This window comes from Gopherus flavomarginatus, chromosome 7, assembly GCF_025201925.1.
Source record: "Gopherus flavomarginatus isolate rGopFla2 chromosome 7, rGopFla2.mat.asm, whole genome shotgun sequence".
In the NCBI taxonomy this organism is placed as follows: Eukaryota; Metazoa; Chordata; order Testudines; family Testudinidae; genus Gopherus; species Gopherus flavomarginatus.
In genome coordinates, this window is record NC_066623.1 from 39055509 (window position 1) to 39067336 (window position 11828).

Sequence of the window (11828 nt, forward strand, 5' to 3'; positions counted from 1 at the left end):
CGGTACTTCCATTCCTTTGATTGATACGTTCATTAATTCATTCACGGGATCAGGCAGAAGCCAACTTCTTTCAGAACACAAAATTCTATTCAGTGATGAAAAAAGAACACTCGACTGTAGCAGTTGTGACTAGGAGTAGCAAGAGATGAATTCCTACTTCTTTCTGTGTTCAAATTCTCTATTCTGTCCTGAGCACATGGCAGCCCCATTGCTGGTAGAGCCTCACTCCACTCAACTGTCAGTGTTCTATAGGACAGGGATCTGTAAAAGCTACATAGAGGTTGAGTAGAATCTAGAAGTCGCTGTTATAGATTTTTAAGAATCAAGTCTATGTACTTTCAGTTGTCTTAAACTCTTCTTATCATCTTCACTTAAGAATTCAATATAAATGCCTTCTCAGCATGGATTCACCAAGGGCAAGTTATGTCTGACTAACCTAATTGCCTTCTATGAGGGGATAACTGGCTCTGTGGATGAGGGGAAAGCAATGGATGTGTTATTCCTTGACTTTAGCACAGCTTTTGATACGGTCTCCCACAGTATTCTTGCCAGCAAGTTAAAGTAGTATGGGCTGGATGATTGGACTCTAAGGTGGATAGAAAGCTGACTAGATCATCGGGCTCAATGGGTAGTGATCAACGGCTCCATGTCTAGTTGGCAGCCAGTTTCAAGTGGAGTTCCCCAAGGGTTGGTCCTGGGATCGGTTTTGTTCAATATCTTCATTAATGATCTGGAGGATGGTGTGGATTGCACCCTCAGCAAGTTTGCAGATGACACTAAACTTGGAGGAGTGGTAGATACGCTGGAGGGTAGGGATAGGATACAGAGGGACCTAGACAAATTAGAGGACTGGGCCAAAAGAAACCTGATGAAGTTCAACAAGGACAAGTGCAGAGAGTCCTGCACTTAGGACGGAAGAATCCCATTCACTGTTACAGACTAGGGACCGAATGGCTAGGAAGCAGTTCTGCAGAAAAGGACCTAGGGGTTACAGTGGACGAGAAGCTGGATATGAGTCAACAGTGTGCCCTTGTTGCCAAGAAGGCTAACGGCATTTTGGGCTGTATAAGTAGGGGCATTGCCAGCAGATCGAGGGATGTGATCATTCCCCTCTATTCGACATTGGTGAGGCCTCATCTAGAGTATTGTGTCCAGTTTTGTGCCCCACACTACAAGAAGGATGTGGAAAAATTGGAAAGAGTCCAGTGGAAGGCAACAAAAATGATTAGGGGACTGGAACACATGAATTATGAGGAGAGGCTGAGGGAACTGGGATTGTTTAATCTGCAGAAAAGAAGAATGAGGGGGGATTTGATAGCTGCTCTCAACTACCTGAAAGGTGGTTCCAAGCAGGATGGATCTAGACTGTTCTCAGTGGTAGCAGATGACAGAACAAGGAGTAATGGTCTCAAGTTGCTGTGGGGGAGGTTTAGGTTAGATATTAGGAAAACTTTTTCACTCAGAGAGTGGTGAAGCACTGGAATGGGTTACCTAGGGAGGTGGTGGAATCTCCTTCCTTAGAGGTTTTTTAGGTCAGGCTTGACAAAGCCCTGGCTGGGATGATTTAGTTGGGAATTGGTCCTGCTTTGAGCAGGGGGTTGGATTAGATGACCTCCTGAGGTCTCTTCCAACCCTAATATTCTATGATTAGTCAACTTCTGGACTGAAGTCTTTGCTTCTTCCAGTACTTTTTCAATGGATAGCTCTCTGATTGGTCCAAATGTAGCTTCCATTGCTGGACAAAGATCTACTACTGTTGTAGCAGATGCCTGGATGGCATTGTTTAATGACCCAAGTGGTTTCAACTGTAGACTTTCAAGAAAGAATGGCAATAGTCTTCTCTGAACTTAGTAGCAAACGTAATCCATCAGCCTCACTACTTAGATTCATCCCATTTTGGTAGATAGATACTTTCCAAAGCCAATAATAACGGCTGGAGTCATTTCAAGACAAAAGCCAAGGATCACTCATGAGAAAGCCAGAGAGTTTTCCCAGGTTGGACTAATTTGAACTTCAGTCCCAGTGTATCGTCTATATTTTCCAAGATATTCAGTCTTTTCGGATTCTTGCTGAAAAAAGAACATAATGAAGACATTAAATGCATAGCTTTTTAATGTCTTTTGAAGAGTCTGCAGCTCGTACTAGTTGGAGTAGATTGCCTCTGCAGTGTGTATAGGAGAGATTAGGGTTACACTTTTCTCTGAGCAAAGCTTGTACTCCATCATGTCTTCCAGAGAAGTTTGCAGCTCCATCAAATGCACAAGCAGCCATCTGTTTGGGGTCCAATTGACAAGCATTTAACTCTTCTAAGATGTGGGTTGTCACAAATGCATTTCTAGATGTTCAAGTTATAGAAGACACATCAGCTGCATCTATTGGCCTACCACTAGCATCAAGATAATATAAACAATGACTTAATACTTGCCCATTCATCAGCCATGTATGCAATTTTTTTGAATATGGTGAGAGAATTCTTCATTTTTTCAACTATTGAGTCTTTCACTGTTGCACCACATGCTTCTAGCCAGTCAGTTGAGTTTCTTGCAGAAAGATAGTGAGCATTTGCTGGTCTTGTTTGGAACCACTGTTCAACTTCAGGATGAGCAAGTGACAATGCACTTTACATTGGCCTCCAGTTTGTAGTGTGTGGTATTTCTTGCTTAAATAGAAAGTATGATGCCACAGCCATGTGTGTTCACATGAACTGTGTTGTGTCTCCAGTATTCTTAACAGCCTCATTAAACACTCATTGGTGTTGTCCTTGGTCAGGAGAGACTCAGTTCAGACCTGCTTTCACAGGAGTTCACCTCCCAGGTGGGGAGCAAGAAGGCACCTTGATCGTTCCTTCAGCTGTTCACTGTTCACTCTGGCCACTGTTCATTGTGCCACCATTCACTCCATTACTCTGTTGCCAGTGGCCCTGCGCACTCACCTTCTGCTGCCACCTGCCACTGTGACCTCTGTGAGTTGGTCTCTTGAGGTTCCACCCAGCTCTCAGTGATTTCAGCTGAGCTCTCAGTGGGGGAACCTTGCTGCTGATGCAGTCTGGGCTGTCTCTTCCACAGAAACACTGGCCCCACAGCAGGACTAAGCACTTAGACCTGCTTATCAGTGATTTCAGCTGTAGTGATCACTTAACATCAGCTCTGTCTTTAAACGGTGGAGAGGGGCAGGTCAGATAGCACTTGTGACTCAGGCAGACTATCAAGCAAAACACCTGTCCCCACCCTCTCTCTTGATGCCCTCAATCAGCACAAGCTAAATACAGTTCTACTGCCCTTTAATCATACAATAAAAACAACAACAGCATTTCATTACCTTCTCCCCGTGTTCAAGTGATTTGGAACCCAACCCCAGCCAAAATCTATCACTTTGGCAATGCAGCTCTGTTTGCTGGATACCTAGGTAAATTAGGTGTGAATGTAAATACAATCTTGTCCTGAAGCCTTTCCCCTGAGCCCCAGCTCATCACTAGCTGTCAGGGAGCGCTCATTTAGACTTGGCTTACAAAAAACATAATTTCAAATTATTAGGTTGGCCAACACCACCGAAATGAATGCACTGACATTGTCATAAAACAATAGCTGTATAAGGAAGCTAGTCTACGTTCTTACTTTTCAAATCTATTATACTTTTTTCAGATACGGTGTATGATAAAATGTGTATATGCTTTTAAAGTGTGTATTAATGTTTCAATTTCAATTCAGATTTCCAAACAATCACTAAATTGGCAACATTGCATGAAACTAGTTCACAAAACTGGGGTGGGGTGGGAGAAGGGGTTGGGGAAATTCAAGGGGGTGTACACCCCCATCCAGGGGCAGTGTAGGGAAATCTCTGGGGCTGGAGCTGGCATTGGTAAAGTCTAAAAGACAAGACAAGCCAAACTGTGACCTCTCTGGGCACAATCCAGCCCAATGAGCAACTGGGTCACCCCACCCTCTAACCTGGCCTGCCCTTTACACAGCCAGCTTGCTCACAAACTGACTCCAGCCTGCCAGTCACTCCCAGCCATGTTTCTGTGTGCTGCAGCCAACCAGCCTTAAAGACTCCACAGAGTGAGCCCAGCACACTCCCAGTCTCAAATTCCTCCCCCAGAAACATGTCCTGTACTACCCCATCCACTCCTGCAAATGCAAATATAGCCAGTCCACTATTCCGTGAAAGGACAAGGCAAAAGATTTATACAATCTGAAGAGAAACCAAAGTACACACAACTTGTTACCCCAAATTTTGGTACCCAGGCACTGCAGCTTGAGCACACTGGATTAGATCAGACAATAAAACAAGTTTACTAACTACAAAGAGAGAGATTTAAGTGCATACATGTCATGAGGCATAAAAGTCAGATATGCTTTCAAGACAAATAAAGATAAAATACTTCCTGATGCCCAACTTAACAAGCTGCTTTAGATTCAAAGAAAATTTTCTCACTCCATGTTGTCAACTGTACTGATCAAACACCGTAGGTCACAAGCTTTCCCCCAGAGTTTATCAGCTGCTTCCTTTTTTTTTTTTTTTTTTTTCCCCTTTCCCTTCAGGTGCAGAGAAGACAATTGGAGGAGGCAGGAGGAAGGTGCCTTGAGGTGTTTTCCCCCCCTATTTATAGCTTCAGTCCCCCTCTTGCAAACATTTCCAGCTGAGATCCTGGAACCAAAGAGTCCATGTGGAAGGGTGTTCCCTGCTGTTTTTTTCACCTGTTTGTACTTCCTTTGTTTCCCCTCCCTGCTTGATGACTCTGTTTACTGCTTACATGCAAATTAAGCAAAGCACACATTCCTTTGTTTAGGACAGCGCTGTTTGCCAGCTTCCATTTGCGCAGAGCTGTGTGGTTTGGAACATGGGTTCATAACATCACACAGGGGAATCTTGTAACTTCTCATACAGTGTTGCCACACATATTTTACCAGGACTGTACTGACCAGCAAATTATGAGTTTTCAAAGGATACAAGGCATACCTTGTACAAAGCCTAGTACCCTAGTGTGTGAACGCAAGGGTGTATTCTGTCACACAAACACACACAAAAAGGGAGAGACAAGACCAGCAAAGACAGAAAAATGCAGTTTCTGGCTCTGGAGTTTACTTTCACTTGCAAACTTACTGCTAGAAAAACACAGGCCGTGATCAGCACCTCTGAGACATGCCAAACTTGTACCAGCATCAGGCTGTTTATGGCATTGCTTTGAGCTGCTTCTTTCTGGTCACAGCCTCTCAGCAGCATTGCAAAATATACAGCTTTGGCTGCCTTTGATTAAACAGAAGGCAAAAGGAGAGAGAGAGAGAGGAAAGTGAAGAAATAAGGTGCATATAGGTGGTGGGTATAATAGGCCAGGGAAGGCTCTGCCTTCCCTGGCTGTAGCTGCTGCTGCAGGATGCTGGGCTGAGGCTGCTCCAGCCCCAGGCCCACTGACGCAGCTGGGGCTGCTCTGGCCCTGGGCTGGCCCACGCTGCTGAGGCTGCTTTGGCCCCAGACTGGCCCATGCTGCTCGGGCCGGGGCTCAGGTTGGTTGGCTGGCTAGGGCTGGCCCAGAACTCTGGCGGAGGGTGAGGGGGAGTGAAGGGGCTCAGGGTTTTGGCTGTCCCAGGGCTTCTCTGGTCACAGAAGTTGTGTGTGTGTGGAGTGTCTCAGGGCTCTGGTCACGGGGGGGTCTTGCGTGGTACAGGCAGGGTCGCAGGGCTAGCCTCCATGAAGGGGGGGAGTCACCTGCCAGTAGCGTAGCTAGCGGGGTTCAGGGGAAGTAGCCGCTTCCTCTCAGCACAATTTTCAAAAGCGGTGCCTGAGCGGGGTGTCTGGGAGCTGCTGGAGCTCTGGGTCCCTGCACAGTGCAGCGTGGTGCGTCTCGGCTCGGCGGCGGGAGCAGGGAAGCTGCTGTGGCGGCAGCTCAAGACATTCCGGCACTACGCAGAGTGCCAGCGACTTCGCGGCGTGAAGGAGCTGCAGCAGGGTGCCCGGCTCAGATCATGGGAGAAGAAAGTGAGGGATGGGAGGAGGCGCTGACGCCGCCCGGGCACAGGAGCTGCTGCTACTCCAGCTCTCCGGGCAGTGGGGTGCAAAGTGCCCCCAAGCAGCGCCGCCCGCAGGGGGATATACTGGCTGCTTTGCGGGTGCAGGGGCCAGCAGCAGTGAGGGCTGCAGCGACCACTGTGGTGGGTGGGCGAGGGAGTGCAGGGCTCCAGCCTCCTCCCCCTCTCCCCAGCAGCACTAACGTGCACGCACAGGTGGAGGTGTGCGAGCAGCGAGTCTCCCTCCAAGCTCCTCTTCACGGGCGCAGCCAGAGCCGCATGTTGCAGGACTCCAGTGCAGCCGCCCGCGCCTGGCCAGGAGCGCTGCGCGCTGTCATGCGGGGCACACATGCCCTGCACGGCTGCTGCAGGAAGCCTGGCCACAAACAGGGGATTAGCTGCCGCTGCCTCCCTCTCCTCCCCGTTCCCGCTCTCCCACCAGCGCTGGATGGCCAGAGCGTGGGCACCTCAAGGTAAAGACGTGCTTTGGTGTTGTTTGCCGCCCTTGTAAATGGGCGGCATGCGGGGCGCTGCACTCTGCCCCTGGCAAGTGGGTGGGGCTTGGTCTCCATTCCCCGTGGCTCCTAGGTCGCGCCGGACTCAGCGGGAACCAGCAGGAGCTGGGCACCCTGGTGCTGTGGGGGAGGAGGAGGTAGCTCATCAGAGGCACTTGGGCAGCCAGGTAAGCACGGACCCAATGAGCGGGGTGTCTGGGGAGGGGCACAGCATGGCCACAGCGTGGCTGGAGGAGCCAAGGGGGGGGGACGCGGCGCAGCCGGAGGAGCCGGGGGGGGGGGCGTGGAGAGGCCAGAGGAGGATCCAAGGGGGGGCGTGGCCAGAGGAGGAGCCAAGGGGGGTGCCTTTTTTATGTTTGCTCCCCCTGCACTTAGAACCTGACTATGCCGCTGCCTGCCACCCATGAAGTTGGGGAAGGAAAAGGATGTGTGGGTGGCTGATTTAATCTGGGTCCCTCTTACTGGCCCAGTCTAGGCAGAACAAAGGCCCAGCAGTGTTAGGGTCGATTCCAGGGTCCCAGGAGATGGGGTGTGTGGGGGGGGGAGTGGCAGCCATGAGGATAAAGTTCACGCCTTTCCTTCCTCACAGCCAGCAGTTGTTGTCAGACAGCTTCTTCTGCCTTTCCCCCCCACAAATGGCCTTTCTTGTGAGACCCCCCAAAGAGGAGGGTGGGAGGAATAGCCCATCCTCTCAGTATTTTGTTCATCAATTAGGCCTAAGTGCCAAGACACCAGTTCTGATTTATTGATTTCTGGTCCCATGCTTGGCTTGTTCACCAGGCCTGACCCTTGCACAGCCCTAGTGCTAGGAGGACATTTTGTTTGGACTTCAGTTTTTTTATGTCTCACGTTTGTGCCTTTTTCCCAACAACAGTGATTGTTAGAGGTTAATTGCATCTGAAGAAGTGGGGTTTTACCCACAAAAGCTTATGTCCAAATAAATGTTAGTTGTTGTTTTTGTGGATACAGACCAACATGGCTACCCTTCTGATAAAAGGTTAGTGTGACACTTTACACACTTTCACTCACTGGTCACAGGTGACCTTGTACATAAGCAGGGTCTGAATGAATGTTTCCCTGACAGCTAACCAGGAGGAGGAGTGGCACCTGGTATTGGCCACTGTCAGTAGACAGATATTGGGCTAGATGGATCTTTAGTCTGACCCAGTGCAGCCATTCTTATTGTACAGCCCCCACCCCGTCCCAAGCCTCAGACATTCAAACTCCTGCTTTCACAAGGTTATTTCAAGTGAGGGTGCCCCCCCCACACACTTTGGGACAGGTTATGCACAGTCCTGCTTTCCTGTATTCCTACAACAATTACAACATTGGTAACCATATTTCACTACCCCTGCATCCAGTACTAAGGTGATGTGTACCCAACACCAATTTGACACCACAGTATTCTTCTGAATACGTAAACAGAGTCGGAGCAAACTGTATTTACATAAACACACCCAATTCTCTTCCCCTCCCAGCGAGCTGTCAGAGAAGCATTCATTCAGACCCTGCTTACATGTACATTGGTTGGCAAATTTATCACACCAGTCCTCACGCAGTGCCACCACTGCACCTGACTGGACACAGCTTGTTCACTGCAAGGGGTCCTCTGCACAGCTCTGTTAGTGTCCCCCATCCTAACCTGCAGCAGTCCCCATCTCCTTTGTGTAGCATGAACTACAAAATACTCTCTGGTCTCTCACGTTTCTGTCTGCCTTTCCCTCAGGAGCAGAACTCTGCAGCGCAGGACCCAGGAGTGACTGTGTGACGTAAGTGCCACCTTCTAGCTACTGGCAGCAGGGACCAGAACAGAGTGTGTGCGTATGTCCGTGTGTGTGCGCGCGCATGTTTGTGTATGGACATGTGTCAATGAGGCAGGATGTAACTCTGATGGGCAGCCACACTCTCTCAGGATGTGAGTCTCACTACTGTCACATGCTGAGCAGGCGCTGGCCTTGCAAACACCTGTTTCCCGGGTGCGGCAAGACATGGAACTGCTGATGCAGTAGGTACACACGTCCCTCAGGCAGCACTGACCCCCAGTGTCCTCGGGTAGCTGAAGTGGGGTGGTGTAACGCTCTTGTGGTGGTTCAAGATGTCCTTGTACTTTTCTAAGGAGTAGGAAAATCAGCTGCATCCTCCTGGCCCAATTCCAGCTTGTGTAGTTACATTCTGTTTCTCTAGACCTGCCACTGCATTTTCAGCCAGACATAACATTCTCCATGCCCGTGCAAGGCTGCTGTCTGCCATTGCAGAAGCAGCTGCAGTTCAGTGGCAAGTGAAGTGTTGGGGACAGGAGGAAGCCATAACCAAAGTTCCTGGGATCCCTCTGGCTGGAAGCCATCAGAGCTGCGCACTATAGAGACAGAGGCTCAGTGCAGGCTGAATGCAGGCGAGGTGCCAGCAGTGGGCTGCATGTCTCTGTCCCTGTAACATCCCTGTGTTCTCTTTGCTGTTGAGGCACCTGAACCATGACATAAAGGCAGCAGGAACCATCTCAGCGGCTCAGGCCAGGCCTAGCTGGGGCGGGGTGTCCTGAACAAGAATCCCGAACTACGTCACAGGGGGGTGGGGTGGTGATAGCGGGGGAGCATGTGTGTTGGGCTGAGATTGCCAAGGCAGACAAGGGGCTTCTCTGCCTTCACACTGTCAGTCCCCATCCTCACCATTCCCATGTGCCTTCCCCAGAGCAGCCTTACAGCTGTGTTGGCATAGGAACCCAGCATACGCCTGTGCATGGCAGGGCCCAGGCAGAGCACAGGCACCAGGCATACCAGCATGGCGAGTGGGACGGTCAAAGCTAAAGGAAAATACTTAGTAGACAGGAACCTCTGTTGCCAGGAGACACAACTTTATGGAGAAATCCATAGAAGTTAGGAGCCTAAATACCTCTCAAGATCTAGGCCCCTGTGCCTGCCAGCCCTTCCCCTTGTAGGGGCCCTGTTCTCCTAGATCCCTGTCTCCACAGATTTCCTCCTATTGCAGGCACTCTGTGCTCACAGATTCCTAACTCTGCTGTGCATGGCATGCCATGCCCTTAGGCCTTTTCCCCCAACCCTGCCCATGGGCGCCTGTGGAGCCAGCAGAGGTACTGGTGTTTGCAGCACTGAGAAAGGTAGGCCGGAGAACTACGAGGGGTGGGGTCATTGAATTCCTCCTCCCCACATCCTGGCCTACAGAAACTTGCTGTGATTTGCAAGGCGAGGGCTCAGCTGGCTCTAGGCTTTCTTGGGAAAGAGTCAATGCTCCTGAAGGGTGTTGCCTGGGGGAGAAGTACCCGGACATGGGTCAGCAAGGGCCAGACCCTAGCCCAGCTTTGCTCACCCCTGTTCTCTCTGATAGAGCAGGGGCCCTGCCAACCAAAGGGCAAGACAGGAGCCAGATGAAGGTTGGCATGGGTGGCCCAGTGCCAGTAGCAATAGGCAGCAGGATAAGTGGGAGCGATGGCCAGGATGGGAGGGGGCTTGAATCCAGGTTTACAGCTGGGAATTCCCTACTGACTGGCAAGACATGGCCCAGGACCATCCTGCCTCTCCGGGGATTTCTCAGGTGCCAGCTTTAACCAGCACCAGCCAGAGCAGCAGCACGTGAGACTCCACCTTCTGAAGGGCCAGTGGCAGTGCCAAGCTGGCAGCCCTGGGGAGGAGAGGGGTCCGTCTGAAGCCAACACCTGACATGTTTCTGTTCGTTCTCTCCTCTCGCAGCTTTCTCTGCTTCCACGCAGACACAACCACCCCAAGGTGGGCTCAGCGCGAGGAGCCAGCAGGGCCCTAGTGGGGACAGTAGAGGCGAGCCCTGGCCTAGAAGAGCTAAACTGCGCTTGGCATGGCCAGAGTGACGCATGGACGCGTGGCTTCATTAAACAAATGACTCTACTTGGTAACCGACTCATACCCATCAGCAATGGTCACCTCAGCTCCCAGCCCCCATCAGCTCTCCCTCAGAGTACAAGCTGCCCCGTGCGCTGGGACACCCCACATTTGGCCCTCTGGGGAACCCTTCCACTTCCCCAGCCAGACTGGCACTGGTAGGAAACCACCAGCCCCATGGGCCTGGCATTGGTGCACTGCTCCGCAACGTGCACCCTGCTGCTATACAGATCTTCCCAGCTCCACCAGCTGACTGGGCAGGACTCCCGCTCTGTGAGCCTGCCTGGCTGGGGCACTTAGAGCGGCTCAGCCCTGCGCTTCACCCTGGGGCTCGAGGGACAATCAGAGCCATAGACACTGGGCTCCAGTCCCAGCTCCACATTGCAGCTGTGGTGCTTCAGCGATGCCCTCCCAAGGGGTGACCCGGGGCCCAGTGCTTCTGTCATTTGTGGTGCTGAGTTCTGAGCTCACCCCCTGGAGGACCGCTCTGCCCTCTCCTAGCTTCTGCCATTCCAAGCATAACCCTTCTTGTCTCCAGCAGCCCAGGGCCAGCTGCCCCCCTAGAAATCGCCATTCTAGTGAGTGCAAAGGGGCCAGAGCTGGGATAGCACAGCCTATGCCAAGCACAGGGCAAGGATTCACACACTGACCAGCACCGGCTGCTGTGAGCAGCCCCAAAAAGCCAAGCCCAGCGTGGCAGCAGCAGTGTGTCTGCACCAGCCGCTGCCTGGAGAGCTAAATGCCACGCAGAGCACGGCATATGGTGCAGCTCAGGCAGGGTCTGTCTGTGTGTGGCCCCACCAGAGCAAGCTGAGACAGTCATCACCACCTCCAGCAGGGGGGACTGCCCAGCCCACTACCAGCCAAGGACTGGCAGAGCTGGTACTGCAGTCTCTCTGCGAGGACAGAGCAACAAACAGCACCATCTCCTGTTCTGCTCAGCTCCTTGCACAGCTGTTGCCCAATGAGCAGATGGGAGCTGCCTGGGCCAGCTCTGCTCTGTGATCCCATGGCAGGGGACATGGGCCATGGCCTGGGGCAGACCGTGTGGAAGTGGCTTTCACCCAGCCCTGTAGCAGAGGGGCAGGAGACTAGCTAGAAAGAAGGGGCCAGAGCAGGATGGAAGCAGCTTCCCTGTAGCTACATTGGTGTGTATTGTAGCCTAGTGTGTTAGTGGTGACCAGAGCAGCACATGGCCCAGCTGCTGGGGGCTGGCTTTGGTGTTTAACCCCACTGCAAATAGACAAGCTGAAACCATTAAAGCTGCTGAGCACACGTGCAGAATGAAATCTGTTTATTGGGGCCCAGTGACCAGGCCATCCCCAGAAGCCGAGGGCAGCTGAGGCAGCCAGGGACCAGCCTGAACACACAGCGTCTCAGCAGAACCAGCCGCTGCTGGGCCCAGCAGTAAGAGGGGCACAGTGCGCTGGCACCCAATG

The 11828-nt window shown here is 51.7% G+C and overlaps 1 protein-coding gene across 4 annotated transcripts in view; it reads left to right on the forward strand.

The window, feature by feature from the left end:
- Nucleotides 1-11664, forward strand: part of RELL2 (RELT like 2) — a 53061-nt gene extending 41397 nt beyond the window's left edge. For 3 of the 4 annotated variants that reach the window (XM_050963322.1, XM_050963321.1, XM_050963323.1), the window contains exons 7-8: nt 8247-8289; nt 10225-11664. In XM_050963322.1, the coding sequence (XP_050819279.1) occupies nt 8247-8288 (42 nt within the window). In that variant the 3' untranslated portion in view covers nt 8289; nt 10225-11664. The other variant, XM_050963324.1, reaches the window with a different exon arrangement.
- Nucleotides 11665-11828: the final 164 nt, after the last annotated feature.